The 15,408-nt window shown below is 45.4% G+C and overlaps 2 protein-coding genes across 9 annotated transcripts in view; one reads left to right on the plus strand and one right to left on the minus strand.

Annotated features, from left to right (window-relative positions):
* Positions 1-15,408, minus strand: part of LOC143182752 (neo-calmodulin) — a 69,878-nt gene that overhangs the window by 8,610 nt on the left and 45,860 nt on the right. For 2 of the 5 annotated variants that reach the window (XM_076383947.1, XM_076383945.1), the window contains one exon: positions 13,668-13,709. The exons of the other annotated variants lie outside the window; for them this stretch is intronic. In XM_076383947.1, coding sequence (XP_076240062.1) covers positions 13,668-13,709 — 42 coding nt within the window. The remainder of the gene's footprint in view (positions 1-13,667; positions 13,710-15,408) is intronic. 5 annotated transcript variants of the gene reach the window in all.
* Tpnciib (troponin C type IIb) lies at positions 4-8,181 on the plus strand. Of its 4 annotated transcripts, none has more exons than XM_076383954.1 (5): positions 4-21; positions 3,327-3,345; positions 4,556-4,699; positions 6,912-7,160; positions 7,927-8,181. In XM_076383954.1, coding segments are annotated over exons 2-5 (423 nt in total). In that variant the 5' UTR covers positions 4-21; positions 3,327-3,344; the 3' UTR covers positions 7,956-8,181. The 4 variants fall into 4 exon arrangements, with proteins under 4 accessions (XP_076240069.1, XP_076240068.1, XP_076240067.1 ...); XM_076383953.1 differs by lacking the exon at positions 4-21 and adding an exon at positions 2,878-3,017; XM_076383952.1 differs by lacking the exon at positions 4-21 and adding an exon at positions 2,936-3,029.

Consider the following 15,408-nt stretch of genomic DNA (forward strand, 5'->3'; position numbering starts at 1 on the left):
GAAATAAAAGCCCATTGTTAGGTACCATTGTAATCGACAACTACATCGAAATACTTTCCACCGGAATGCATTGACGCTTCGTTTCTGCTCGCTTTCTGAACGTATCGATGGAATCTCGGGATAAGCGGCGCGAGCAGCAACGATCAAACGCCAGTCCAAATTAAAAATATAACGACACGACCGCGGGTTTGATCAGTAGTTCCTCTTCTTCCTTTTTCCCTCGTCAGCAGCCTTGCCCCGCGGTTTAACGAGATTCGCTCGTTCGATCGACTAATTTTTTCTTTGTTTCTGCTTCCAAACGCCTGTACGAAATAATTTTCGATCTACTCCACACTGGACTGCACAGAACGACTATCTATCTCTCGATGGAACATGGAAAATTAGTTAGAATTTGTAGAAACTGAAGTTTGATAGAGACACGTCCCGACTAACATTCTCGAAGACTATCGTTAGCGATTCTATTGCAGAAGCGCAAAGATTTACGAACTACAGGAGAAGTTGGACGAAACGAGCATCGGAAATTACAAAAATAACGTTGTTTACCGATCCTACCCCGTTATTGTGACCGAAAGCTAAACTGGGCCATCACCGATTGCGAATCTTTTTCCACTCGCTCGCAGAGTTATCTCCGATACCCTCTACTCTCCTATCTTGCTTTTCCATCGGCGTGTATTCAAGCCCGCACAACCTCTCTCATCGAAATCCTAATGCAGCAGGCGATAAGCATTTTTTGCTTCCGATTTACCCGCTGAACGCACTCGATGCAATCGCGTTCTCTGTGCAATAAATCATTCCACTCTCCCAACCGCCTCCCACGATTAGTCATTTCGTCGAACGAGTTCGTCCGTCGACCGCGAAAAGCTTCAATCGAGATTTTCCGATAATTTCACTCGGAGCTGTTGCGTCGACAGTGAGATGCAGCAGACCGGTAATGAAAAGCGGACGAGGAAAGAAAGGAAGCGATTCCGTGCGGGGACAACGCCTACCCCGTCCACCGCAACGGAAATTCGTTTTTCCCCGCGAGAGAAAAACTAAAAGGTTGCTGGGCGAACAATACCCTTAATTACGAGCGAGCGACGAGTCAACATTTCGAGGTTGGCGTGTTTCGCGCGCCATTGTTCACGGATCTCTACTAATGACACGTCGCGGAATAGCAGGACCGGTAATCTCGGAGATTTTTGTCATTGCACGCTGCCTGGGCACGTTGTTTCATTTTTGTCCCCGTCTGTACTCTTTACCGCGGAATTCAACCGCCTGTGAGGCAATTTTGCATTTTTTATGCTGATTACAAATTCCAACCGGGCGTCTGCATTTTTTGTTTTATTTTTTTATGAATGTCAGAAGTCACGACGTGACAGGTTTGGACGTGGCCGAGGGATAATGTTTAGTTTATATTTAGGACGAGTACAGTCAGTCTTCGAAATCTATAAAACATGATATTCCAGAAAATGTGAAGCTTTTTGAAGTTACTATTTTTAGAGTGTAAGTAGAATTGTACTTTCAGTGCCAACTTTTGCGCCATCATAAATCTCCAGTTTCGTAAGGAAAAAAGCTACAAGAGAACCTTTGATTATCGAACGAAGACAACTGAAACAGGAATTCCGCAAGGTTCGTCGACCGTTCGCCCAATTACTTCGTAAGGTAGACTCCGTCTTAAATATAGCTGGACTCGTGAGGTGCACAATTGGTATTGGACGTTCCAAGAATATCGTTGGTTTATTCAAATAATAATTCGCCGGAGAGATGGGCACAGGCCGCGTGGGTGGAACTGACGAGATAATTATAGCATTCTCCGTCTACCGCGTTCTTACGAAAAGCACTAGATCAGCGTCGCTCAAATGGCGGAAAAACGCGGGACGAGAAACGCGCGCTTTGCTTTCGTTTGCTAGGGTCGCGGGGCAACAATAACCCGTGGCATGCTACGTTGCGTCGGGTTACACCGTTACGCAACGGAGAACGCCAGAAATCGAGAACTTTCACAGAACTTTAATTATCGTTTCGCTCGTCCGCCGAATTAAAGCCGTTCTTTGAGCCGAGCCCCGTTGCAGCGCGTAGCTTACAGGGAATACTTTCTCGCAACGATAACTTCACGACTTCACGAGTGTACGCGGATATTAAACTTCTTGACGTCGGCAATAAAAAGAATCGGCGATATATTGCGCTCAAGCGATGTGGCGGTTGAATGGAAAGCGGTAGTATCATAGTCTGGAATGTTTTGAAATAGCACCGTCCCCACTTCTTTCCGCCTCCGCGTTCCTCGGCCGCCTCCTATGACCGCGTCCGCGGTGCACGAAAATTTTATTGCTTTTCCCTCAAAGTTTTTGGCAGCCGCCCCGAATCAGTGCAGAAAACAGCCACATAACGGCAAATTTAAGTAATATTCCTTGCGCAACGCTATGCACCCTTCTCCCCATTTTCAATTGCACCACATAAATCGGGGGAAACAAGGAGATACTAAAGCGACCATACTGGAATGGCTGTTCGTCGCGTCGATCTACCATTCGAGGATGATTCAGTTACCTTGAACGAGCACTTCGAGAGGAAACAGGGTGCAATTACAAGGAGTGCTCAAACCTATCGACATTTCGGAGAATGTGTCTAGCTATGAACGACGAATTCCACTAGGAAGACTTGGAATATAGCAGCACTGCGCGTATCAAGTACTCGAATGACTTTGACGAGCCTTTCCTAAAATTTCCAGAGCTTAAGGAAGCTGAAGATTCTAGGTGCACTAGACTGACACGTGGCCTTGAGTCAGCGACTGTTTTCGCGGAGGTTGGTTAACCGTTTACACGGAGAACCGTAGCATTATAGCAGCGCGCGAACTGGCGTCGGCTCGCCGCGCGGGAAGCCGCGAATTTCGACAGTTCGCAGGAAGGGGTGAGCGAAAGATTCCTCTCCTCCCCTTCCATGCGTTCTAGCTGAGCTTATAAAAGATATCCAGCGCGGATGAACGATTAGTGCGAGAGAGCTAAGGGACGCAGCGTCAAGATCGCCACAGACCAAACGAAAAAATGGTCAGTTCTGTAGTGAGTGATCGCCGAACCAGTCTTCTCAACGTTGTCCGCTGGAAACGCGTTTAATTGGGGGGTGGTCGCGTTCGGAACGACAGGGAAGAGCCGCTTTGGCGCGCCGCCAGCGATCCCTCGATTTTTCCATATCGGAAATAATTGACAGACAGGGAATTAAATCGTCCCCAGAGTCTCTATCGGAGCTTCATTCCTATCGTTTCCCGGATGAGTGCAATTTTCTGTCGTTCCGTCATGTAACGCGAAACCAGCGTCCATTGAAGGGAACACCACTGAAGCTAACTTTCTTTGTTTCAGGATAACGAGCAAGTGAAGAGTAAGTACCAATAATCGGTTGCCATTAAACGCGAGAAACGAGAAGCAGTGAAATTCCGCCCTCGTGCAGATAGATTGCGCGCCATCACGCGGCCCTCGTATTTCACTGGATCCAAGCGCTGTCAACAAGTATGGTTTATTCGCGAGAGAAGGTCGTGGGGAGTATAAAATTTGGGTCAACGTGTATTTTACGTCCAACGACGCCATCCGTCGCGACGGCCGCTTCAAAGGAACCGATTGATCGTTAAGATTTGTCGCCGCAACGTGGACAAACTTGATCACGCGCCCCTGATAAATCATCTGTGTTGCTATTGGTCGAAGAATGACCTTTGTGACGTTCCTTCGCGAACGTTTCCTCGGAAACGCCGCTGGTTGTGTCCACCCACGCAGTTTTCCTGCTGTGTGAGCAGGAACGGCGCTTTTACGCGGCGACCATTGCGCAATCCGGCTCCCCATAGCAAAATAAACCGCTGATTGACTCCGCCGAGCTATATTAATACGCGCTGGCACGACGTGTAAATAAATGTGGGAGCTGGGATGCGCTCGCCTTGCTCTAGAATTCCTCGGGGAGGCGCGGAATTATCCTGATTCTGGTGTCTGGTTTCAAAGTATTCGGTCCGTGGAGAAATTCTGTCGCATTCCTTGCTTGTCGTTTATTTTCGGTTAGTGCTAGTAACGTGACCACGTGGGTAGAAACAATTTGTAGTCTAATTGTCTATTATTACTGGAGGCTGTCTGGTTTTCTGTAAGCCACTGTGTTGATACATTTTTCCGCTCAGAATATTAAAACTTCTCTCTTGGAAGATTGAGTCTGGCTTTAATTTCACCGAGCTCTGAACCACACACTACTATAACGTTCACATTTGTAGCTGTTGAAAATTCTGAAGTACAAGAATCTAAGCGACGAGCATTGTTTAAGTTTAGCTCGACCTCAATTTTAAGGAGAAGATCGGTGTTGGGCATTTCGCAAGCGTCTTTTGTTAGACTGGCCTTCTGTTTGCCCGGAGCCACTGTAGCGATGATCATTAGTAGCGGGTTAAACACTTTACATGTAAAAGCGACAGAATTTTTCGAAAGACCTGGTATCCACAATATCCACCAGTCACGCTACATATAGAAACAGGACAGAAGGAAAAAATGAAATCTACGATAAGAGAGATCTCCCAGTACTATCCCAGCACGATATCAAAACCATTCCCTGTATTTTACAGTGCTCAGGAGGGCGTTCTCCATGTTCGACTCCACCAAATCGGGCCGCATCGAAAAAGAAAAAGTGAGAACAATTCTGAACACCCTGGGGCACACTTTCGACGACCACGAGCTCGAAGTTATCCTGAAGCAGGAGGACGAAGACGGTACCGTATTTTCTTTAAACTAGTAGGAAAGCTCCCCCAGATTTTGTCGCCGCTCTGCCACCAGTAAAAGAATTTTTGGAGCTCTGGTCGGCGGTTCGCGTGGATCGATGGCTCGGTTCGACCGGACGTGGCCAAATAATTCATGATACGCGGGAAGGCACGTGTATAGAAGCAACGAAAGCCGAGTGTGAAAACTTTCCTCAACTTTTCCAGCTTTAAAGGGCTTCCGTTTCCATTCCACGCGCCGTTCAACTTCCCCTGATCAATTTTAATACGCTCGACCCTGCTGACCGTTACCGTTACTCTCTTTGCTGACGTTTCGGAGCTGCCGACTGAGCTCTAGCGAAGAACTCGACGAGGCGAGACAATGGAAATCGAACGAGGAGTGTCGAGACGGTAACTCAAAGTGTCGAGCTGCTCCCAGTATTCGCTTCTCTTCCTCGTCGATAGATTCGAGAGATATCACGCCGATATCCGCGTCCAGATTACCCTCGGCTACCATCGGCAAAGGAAGAATATTCCTTTTCAAGATTTCCGGATACGTCGCGGGCTTCTTTTCACCCGTAAAAAAGAATTGGGTCGAGGCGAAGTTTCCTCCGTCGCTTGCGCCTACTTTTCCCATTTTGACGTCTCCTGTATCGACTGCGAACTCCCGCCAGGGTAGACGTCGCTTTGTTCAAAGAGCTTCTCGCCCACGCACTCATATCTGCTAAGAAGATTAAAAGGGCCTACACGTTAATTTAAAAGCCGACTTGCCCGAGAGCTCTCGATAGATTCGTGGTAGAAATGGTAACTTCAATCTCGTAATATCAGGGGATTACGATTCCCAGGTCCCCGTGGATCAAATTATCAACCTTTTCACGCCCACGCCTTTTCTGAAATTGCGTCATCAATTAATAACGTTATGAACTTTCACCAGCTCATTTCCTCTGCTAAATGTGGATAAAGCTCGATAGCTTTATTATTATTAATATGTTTTCAGGAGGCTTGCATGCAAAAGCTCGTGCCACGAAACGTTCTCCTACCTCATTTCCATCGACAGTAGTCATACTAACATTACTAACGTCAAATTTAATATTGAAATCGTGTGCTCATAGCTGAATCGTCGCACGAATGAGTTAGTACTCATTCGGACGGTACTTCGTCCAGATGGAAATTGCACGTTCCGTAGTTTCCGTCACGACACGTCGTGAAAACGTAGCCCAAGAAACAGCGATCGAACTGCTCTAGCCACCATGTTCGACTACGCTCGAACGGCGACCACTTAACCATGACGTCGATAGGTGACATCGAGCCGGACACACGGAATTAACGTAAAGCCCACGAAACTAAGGAGATGCTCCTCTAAGCCAAACACCGCGTCCTTCCAGGGCTTTATCAGCGAATGTTGCTGAGCAGATATTGTCCCCTTATCTACTGTAAATCGGTTCTTCGTATTCCGTAGGATTCTACTTGACAGACTAATGCCGTAGAATCCAGGTTGATAGACTGATTCTGTGGTATCTACCTCGTTACATTGTCTTGAGGTCGTCTAAATCAAGTCTAAAACAGTTTAGGGTCTGGTTGCCGTGTTTGGTTGAACTCTGGAACCGGTTAACTTGACGAACTGCAGAATCAGATTTTTTGAAGGAATATTATGTATCTTGTGGGTCAAGATTTGAGATCTCAAATGGATATTAATAACAACTTGCTGCTCAGAGGTTCTGAGGTCGGGCTGGAAATTAAATTAGCTCAGTCGCTTCATGGAGTACGTCTTAATAGATTTGTTCCATAAAATCTAGCATAAGACGCAGATTACATGGAATCTGTCACCACATGATTCCGTAGAACTTAACTTGACACTGATTCCACGGAATCTAATTTGGCTGGATTTATAGAATCCCACTTCAGACAGTGATTGCTTAGAATCTAGTTTAATACACTATTCCATAGAATCTGCTTATCTCCCTTGGTTTTCGTCCGACCATGCACCTCTGCCTACCGACACTAAGACGCCATTTTGACACCCGTTATAAGTTTCAAATTTATATCCGACCTTGCACAAGCCGCTTGGAAGGCTACCAAGTATATTGTCTCGGATGTTTTCCCATCGACAGGAAGCGGAACAGAGGCTGCGGGGGAGCTTGTTTACCACGTCGAGTCGCAACGTGGACACAGCATCCTCTCAGAGTAATAAGAAAGTGTTTTCTAATCGCGATTCCGCTAATTCCAGGCAGCGGTAAATTAAATTTCGACTCGTTCTGTCGGGTGGCTAATCATTTCCAAGAGGAGGACGACGAGGCGTTGCAGAAGGAGCTGAAAGAGGCTTTCAGGCTGTACGACAAGGAGGGTAATGGCTATATTCCTACCAGTTCTTTGCGCGAGATCCTAGCTGCTCTGGATGATCAGATAACGCCCGATCAAATGGACGGCATGATCGCTGAAATTGATACCGACGGCTCTGGCACTGTTGACTTTAGCGGTGAGCACCTCGTTTTCTTAATAGAATGATTATCTCTTTCTTTGACGAAGTCCCTCAGCCCTCTCCTCTATTTAACTTTGTGCACGGTAGAATCTTTCATTATCTTTTCTGTTCCTCTGAATTAATCTTTACACCTGTCTGCTGTAACATATCTTTTGTATTTTTTTTATTAGGTGTCAGTAGCATGGTTCAGTAGAGAAGTAATTTCTTGTAATAAAAAATTGCTCACAGTATCCTCCAACCATCTCTCCTATTCAGCTTGTATACTGTACTATATTTTTTCATTATCTTTCCGGTCCTATAAAGAGCACTCTTCAATACAGTGCTTTTTGCATTCTTATTATCCTGAGTACGGTTTAATTACTCGAGCCAATTTTGGCAGCAGAAAATTTCCCAGAGCGACGTGAACAGAAAGTTCCTGTATCGATCACGCCAACTTTTTCGTTACTCCGACGTCCATGGAGCTCGTTATTTTAGTTCGTACGAGGGCTTGATTAAACCTCGAATATCTTAATACTGGTCTTTCAAGGCACCTTCTTAAAAAACCTGGGGAAGTTGTATAAAGGGGCAAGGATATGACCTAGTTGCTTTTCGACAGGAGCGTTCTCTGCGTACGACGACGATACAGAATGAAAGCTCTTTCGCGATTATCCTTGGATACTATATTGTTCCCTACGATACTAGAGGGACGAATAAATCCGTGAAGTTTTTCTAGAATTTATCTTCGATTCATTAAACGCTCACCACTTTATTTCACATTTTTCAGAATTCATGGAGATGATGACTGGCGATTAAACTTCATTAGCCTGCGTCAGGGGAGCGCTTGCATTTCCTTTCTACAAACCTAGGATTAATCGTTGACGAAGCTAAAGTTCCACGAAGAAGAAGCTTCAGCTGGACCTGAACAACGACTCAGAGAGCTTCGATGGACCTCGGTCTCGTCTGCCCATTTGTTTCCACGACATGTACCGACATTGTTAATTAAGTGCCCGATTAAACTCTGTCTTTAACTATCCCAGTAGCCATGTCTTCATTTTGAACCAGTCAGAGATTAATGACGGCGCGTGGATTGATGCTTCGAGGTAAATTATGGATCCCTGGCTGCGACCAGTGGATACCTATTACTCTCCTTGCCGCCTGACAAATCGACGATGACAGTCGCCTAGCTAGAACGCGTCCTTATCTCTTCGGGAAGCTGGAGAACACCCTTCGAACCCGGAAAAGAAACTTCGAAGCTTCGATCACAATGGGCATCCCTAATAATTCCTCGTCGAAAGCCATTGGGAAAGTTGTATGGGATATTAATCAAGTATCCGCAGCGAGCAAATCGCTGAGCGTGCAGGGGGCTCGTGCTCGGATTCCGTGAAGGACGCTTATTCGATCAGCTCGGGCATCGACTCGCGAACCTAGCCTCGAGCTTTGTGGCCTCGCGCTGCGCATATATTGGCCAGGTTATCGGGGTTATAGACGGCGATGCCGTTTAGCTGGCAATTCAGTGGAATCGAGAGGATACAAGCGCCTATTACACTTTTTATTTCAAAGGATCGAGTGTTTCCTTGCGCTATGTACACACATATTAAATACCTCTCAGAAGTCCCGCAAATCGCTCCAACTTTGACTGAACAGTGGTTGTAGTCGATCGAAAGTTTCTGCTTCTCCGAGGCAATGCTTTTCGAGCTTCACTCGTGTGTAAAACGAGCTTTCCCCACTTTGCTTCCACTGCTATGTGTAGGAACTAGTCTGTACAGTATCATAGATGAGCAATATAGGACTCCGTTCACAGACAGTACTATTCTAGGGCATGAGGAAGTTTCACACAGTCAGAAAAGTAAGCAGAAGGTTCTGTTAGAAAGATAACGAGACAGACTCACGAGTAGAGAAGAGACAAACGATAATACGGACAGATATAGCTAACACGATGAAGAGAGGAAAGTGAAATAGCTAATGAGTAGTTGAAGTTCTAACAGTAAAGGTAGTTGAGCAAATAAAACAGTCCTCTCTGTGTCGTTAATACTTTCAGAAGCTGAATGCATAACGAGTAGGATTACCCAGCACCCTAACGACTTTTCATTAGGGAGGGGTCAGCGTCACAATCGTCGAGACGCTCGACAATGGCTCTGCTCGTGAAAAATCAGTTCCAGCCAATCAGCCTGGACCCTTCGAAGCCTGTTTCGAAGCAGTCTTTAGAAGGATCGGTGAGAAGGGAAGACGAGAGTGCGAGAAGCCGAGAGAAATCCGACGAAAACGCCCAGAAACACCCTCTTCCACCCATCGCACTCGCGTTCGGCTTCCACTTTTTACCCCCTTCTTCCTTGCTGTCTTCCTTTCCTTTTCCTAGCCCGTTCCTCTTCAAACCTGGTCCTGGCCGTTTCACCCACTCGAGTTTTGTCCGAGTGTTTGCGAGCGAGACCCCGGAAGCAGCTTCCGAAGGATCAATAATTGGGGCTGACTGCGAGCCTTGAAAAGCTATACCCCGTAGGTGAACGGAATAGAATCAGTACGTCGTAAAAATGCACCAAAGGTTCGTGGAAGAATAGGAATTATAGCGACAGAAATGGGGGACTTGGATTGTTGAAGTTCTGAGAAGAGTACTTTGAGAATTTTCGACTTCGTTCTCTCCTGTTTGATAGAAGATCGGGAGATCCTGCTGCTGTGAAGATAAAGACTATTTTTAAGCTCTTTCCGTCTGTTCCTTTAAAATAATGGATAAAAATGGGTAGGAAGAGATTTAACTTAATTAGGGCAGACGAGTTAACTGCACGTGTGAGAATTCCACTATGGACGGCGAAATGAATTTAATCATCGTGATAGTTTTATAGTAATACTCGCATGAAATGAGAAATTGTAATGTTACCTAATGTATAATCTGTGGAGAGGAAAGCGAATGGACTTATCTTGAATTATTTTATGAATTACAACAGAGAGGTACCTAATCATAAAATTGCACATTTATTGAAATAATTGAAGAAATCTAAATTATCACAATTGGAATAGAATTTTTGAAAATTTTGGAAGTACATTAGTGGTAGTGAAACTAGTGTACCAAAATTTAAACAAATTAAATCCACAGAAACGCATGAGAACCCGTCTTGCTCCAAGGAGTTGGTTAGCCTCGTTATCCCGGGGCACAAAAGTACAGCCCTGAGCAACAATTACAGTAATTGCGACCTGGATAGTTCGACTTTATAACAGGGGTAACTTCGTTACACTATGTTTCCGTTCTTCGCGTTTTGTACGAATTCGCCTTGTCGCAATGACGAAAGCTTGAAAACTTTAGCGCCCTGCTAGTCGATAACTCAAGGAGAAAAGTAGCTGGGTGATGATAGTTAACGCACGAATGAGGCTATAACAGCCTATCGAATCGTATCCAGATATCGATACGTGGTCGTGAATGGCGGATGTTCAATATATTCTTTGGTGGAAGACAGTTTCTGTCAAGTATGTCCTCTAGGAAACAAAAAATTGTAAAATATTCAACAGCAACGAAGACGAGTGGTGCCAAAAGCATATAATATAAGATATTTTACCCCATATTTCCAGCTTTATATATTTTTGTGGAGATTAGGACTAAAAATTGTAGGCAAATATTTGAACACTTGCCAAGAATAAATGAATTTGAGTGACTGTACGATATGCAACTCGCGTCTAACATAAAGCCTCTATAGCGTCTATCATGCTGTTAGCTGCAATTTCTCATTGAGCTGCAGGGATCAACGTCAGTCAAGTGCACCCAAACGTCCCACGACAGCTAAGAGCGTCTGTAAAGACTCCTGGAAGAGACCTAAGGTGATGGAACAAACACGTGGATAACTGTGACCTTGAAACGTGTCACTGCACTTAGGAAAGGGTCTAGAAACGATTGCATATAATTAATAATTAAAGCAATGGCCACGACAACACCGTGCAACGAGGGTGCAGCCGAGCTATCGATCGTCGTTCTCGACCCGAACCATCCTCAACCTCGAACCGACCGCCTTCCCCACTACATTCAAAGCCAGTCGCCGCCTCTCCTATCGCTTTTATATCCAACGACTACTTGTCAGAAGGGTGCTCTCCGCGTACGAGGGCCTAAGATGCCATTCACCCAGCCTTTCTTCTCTTAATCTACGCCGGAGGGCGGCTCTTTCGACCCGTTTGTTTCCGAAAAGAGCTCCTTTCGTCCCGAAAATGAATCCAGCTAAACGGTCCTATGCAAGATACCCAGCAAGTAGCGACACATTTTAGTAAAGATAGCAGACAGATGATTCCCCGTGGAAAATTGAACAGAGCTTCTGAAATAAGTTCCATATGGATTTTTCCACGAAATACGAAACAGGAAATAAGGAGATACACGTAAAATTAGAAATCCTGTATTTCCAACGAATAAATAAATAAATAAATAAATCTCGATATTGACCAATAATAACGTTTAAACATTTGCATTAAATAATAAGTAAGATATTGTTAACAAAATGGTAACAGTTACTACTTTATTGGATACATCGATCTTTCGTGAGATACTCTTCGGTAGCTTGAGTACGCGGAGTCAATCAACCAATTAACTTCGTTTACGTTATTATCAAGTTTCTGGGATTCATATAAATACAACCTCGAGAGCAGTAATTCTTCAGATCCTTCCCCGGCGAAGCCAGGGAAGGATCTCCCGGGATCCCCCCGAGTTTCTAAGGGTAAGGAACATCTCTGACCCCCAAACCTGGTCCTCATCCTCTGACACCCCCATAAGGGTGGTTGTCTCCTGATCTCTGACCTGTTCCTTAGAGGACTGATCAGTCCTCCTCTCCACCCTCTCCTCACTCCTCACTCCACTCTCCTCTCCCTTCTCCTCTCTCCTCTCTCCTCTCTCCTCTCTCCTCTCTCCTCTCTCCTCTCTCCTCTCTCCTCTCTCCTCTCCTCTCCTCTCCCCTCTCTCCTCTCTCCTCCCCTCTCCCCTCTCTCCCTTCACTCCTCTCCTCTCTCCCCTCTTCCCTGTTCCCCCTCCACTTTCTCTTCTCCTTTCACTCCTATGTCCTCTTTCCTCTCCCTTCTCTCCTCTCTCATTTCCCTTCCCTTCTCTCTTCACAGCCCTCCCTCTAGGGCTCCCAAGAGTAGAGGGACCGAGACCAGGAAAGGGAGGATAACAGTTTGAAAAACAAGAATTCTTAGTAGAATATTGGTAAGAGAAGACTGGTAGTAAATGTCATCTGACAAATGGATCAGAAAATTCAATCAACATTTGCTTAATAAGGACCACATTCTTTGGAGACCCAGTACAGCCTCAAATCTGAGGTGTCCTCGACGTAATGTATTCCAACGAATTCCACGAACGTTCGATTCTCATCGAGAAGCGCAGTCGCTTGCAATGCAGTCCAGTGGTTTCACGATAAAACGATTCGCCTGTCTAAATAGCCCGCGACTCGCGTAATTAATATGCAAAGCCGCGGGGAACCGCTGCGGGCGAAGGAAACGGCTGAAAGTCGAGGAGGGAATAAATTACGAGTGCAGCTCCGTTCCTCGAGAAACCAGCCAAAGTACGGGGATGAAAGGACGATGGTTAACGCGACACATCTTTTACGCTTCGAACCTCTTTGTTCTTCGCGAAGCGGAATCGGCCCCGTGGGCGTCGCGATCTTCTCGAAACGAATCCAACTAAAGGGCTGCCGTCTGCTCGAATCCACAGACTGCTAGCCTCCAATTCGAACGACTTTCGAGAGTTACGACACCATTTCCATAGATTAGCGGTATCTGGGAACGCGTAAATAACGACCTTTCGCGCGAGTAACGTTCTCTGCGTCGCCACGCTCAGTTTACTTGCTCCAGAGTGCATGGCGACGCGACGTCTGCGAACTTGTTACGCGTCCTTCAAATCTCCCCCCGTTTTTTTATTCAAACGTGCACAGCTTCCTCCATGTACTTACTCTGCTCCTCGCGCAAGAATCACTGTGAACGAGAGGAAGAAGAAAAAGTAGGCGAAAGAGAGAAGTAAAAAGGGGGATGCACATACACAGTGACCTAAGGTAAAACAGGCAGATGAAAGGCATGCAAGTTCTACAAGTCGTGTGATCTGTGGAGGGGTGTTCATAGGGATGTGCGTGTGGCATGCTTCATTCAGCATTCCTGCGTGTTCAGAAGAGAAGAGAAATCGTCTCAGCATGCATGTACGATACGCGACCGTGTACAATCGTTTAGACAAGTTGTCTGGGAGAACAGGCTATATAGTCGTACTGGAGGCTACCATTCGGTAATAAAGCACACGACTATGGTTTATCGATCGAGAGTCCTTTGTTCGCTGTTGTATCGCTCTCTCAACGCTAATGGTGTGGCGATCATGATCGTAATACCGCGCACGAATGGACCAGTAATCGAGTTCCACCAGGAGAAACTCGCGTGCTCTACGCATCTACGTATGAGCTATATGTTTGTGTCTCTATAGTCTAAGTGTCTAGCTATGATATGGAACCGGCTAAAGTAGCTAGTATATCGCTAAAATTCTCAACTAGAATGTGGATTATGTCAATTTTTGGTATGTACCTGGCTCAGGCTTCTAAAGCTACTTGTACTGGCGCTGCGGGCCTGTAAACACAAGTACAGTACAGGTCACCAATCACCACAACACTGCAGTTGGAAAAGTACAAATAGAGATATGCTATAGTAGAATGTAAGATACACAGAGGGTAAAATGGTTAACAATTAACACGGGCACGTAGTAGTATCGAGCGTAGGGTGGAAGAGTGAAAGAATATATATTCTGGCAATCTGCGTGAGAGGATGCACGGATGCATCCTCCTTCAGTGGAGTTCAATGCGATAGCTGGACAAGGGAGATAGAACATTGTTGCTGTAAATCGTTTGTACAAGTGGCCAAAGTAGGGAGAGCTCTGTTATTGCAAGGGAATGTATTGTAGTGTTTTGAAGCTGCTTTCCTGTCAAACCTTGAAAGATGTTTTACCTGTTCTCTTCTGTAAGCAAATATCGAGACATTAGTTGTGCTCATATCGCTAAATCTGAATCGAATTCAATTATTTTTACAAGAAACTGATTGAATATAAATTACAAAGACTCTCCCTACTGGCAAAGACGGTACGTAAACCGAACTCGTGGAATTTGTCACACATCCGTAAATACAGCGTATCGTCAGCGGTGCACACTTAACATATAGGACAGCATAGCGTGAGTACTCAAGTGTTGGACGATTACGAGGCCAGTTTTCGTGTCTCTCACAGTGTAGCGCGTATCTCTGTACAACCAAAGCATTCAGGGGAAGCGAAGAGACAGTAGTAATCTCGTGGCAAAGTAGAAGGGAAGAGTTCGTGTTGATTCTCCGCAATACGCTTGCACGTTTTCGAGTCTCACGCGCATCGTCCGCATGAATCTCAAACTTCTACGAAATCCTCACGCTCATTTCTTCCCTTTAGTTCTCTTGATATCTTATTACGTGTAATCAACCCTCACTTTTCGTTTAGTACCCTCACGTTTCACCCTCAATTATCAGTTTTCTGTACTTACTACCGCATAAATGTGGGTCAAAGGAGCACGCACCACAAAGAACCTTGAAGGATATTATCGTCTTGTTCGGAGAAAAGAACATTTCGTTGCTGACTCGGTACCTTTCGCTCAAGGACTCGCGTTGTCGTTTTTATAGGACCGTAACTTCGTTTATGAAATATCAAATAAGCAGTACACAACGTTTCCAGAACCTTTAATCAAACTTCGGCGAGATCACGGATCTCTTCGTCTATATGAAAAAAAAATCGAGAGCGATCGCGATACCCAAAGCGGTATCGAGATGAATTAATTGAATCGTCGTGGAACGTAAATTAACCGACACGATCCCTAGCGAAAAGGTAATCACATTTTCATTGCATTCGTTCCAGTCTCCACGAACACGTGATCAAGCTGCCACGTCGATGGATTTCAAAAGCATCGGATTAAACTCGCTTTTCAGCATCGGCTGAGTCCCAACGGCGACAAGCATTGCCGATCAAAGAGCAATTACTCGAGTCTCTGTTCGAGTTGCTCGATCAAGAGCGTCGACAGGAAGGGTCGCAGGTGCTCGCTGTTGCTTCTGTTAAAGGGAGGCGATTGAATAGGGACACTTCAAGACCGACCCCAACTAGAATTCGATCATTACGTAAGACTTGCTCGCCTAGCTTTACGGAAAAATTGAAGCCATTAGTTGCTAATTGAGACCGGAAAAGAGCACAAATTGATTTGGCGAGAGAAAATGTGGGAAAACTATATATGAAATTAATTTCGATATATAATAGAAGCGT

The sequence above is a fragment of the Calliopsis andreniformis genome, chromosome 9 (genome assembly GCF_051401765.1).
Source record: "Calliopsis andreniformis isolate RMS-2024a chromosome 9, iyCalAndr_principal, whole genome shotgun sequence".
Classification (NCBI taxonomy): Eukaryota; Metazoa; Arthropoda; class Insecta; order Hymenoptera; family Andrenidae; genus Calliopsis; species Calliopsis andreniformis.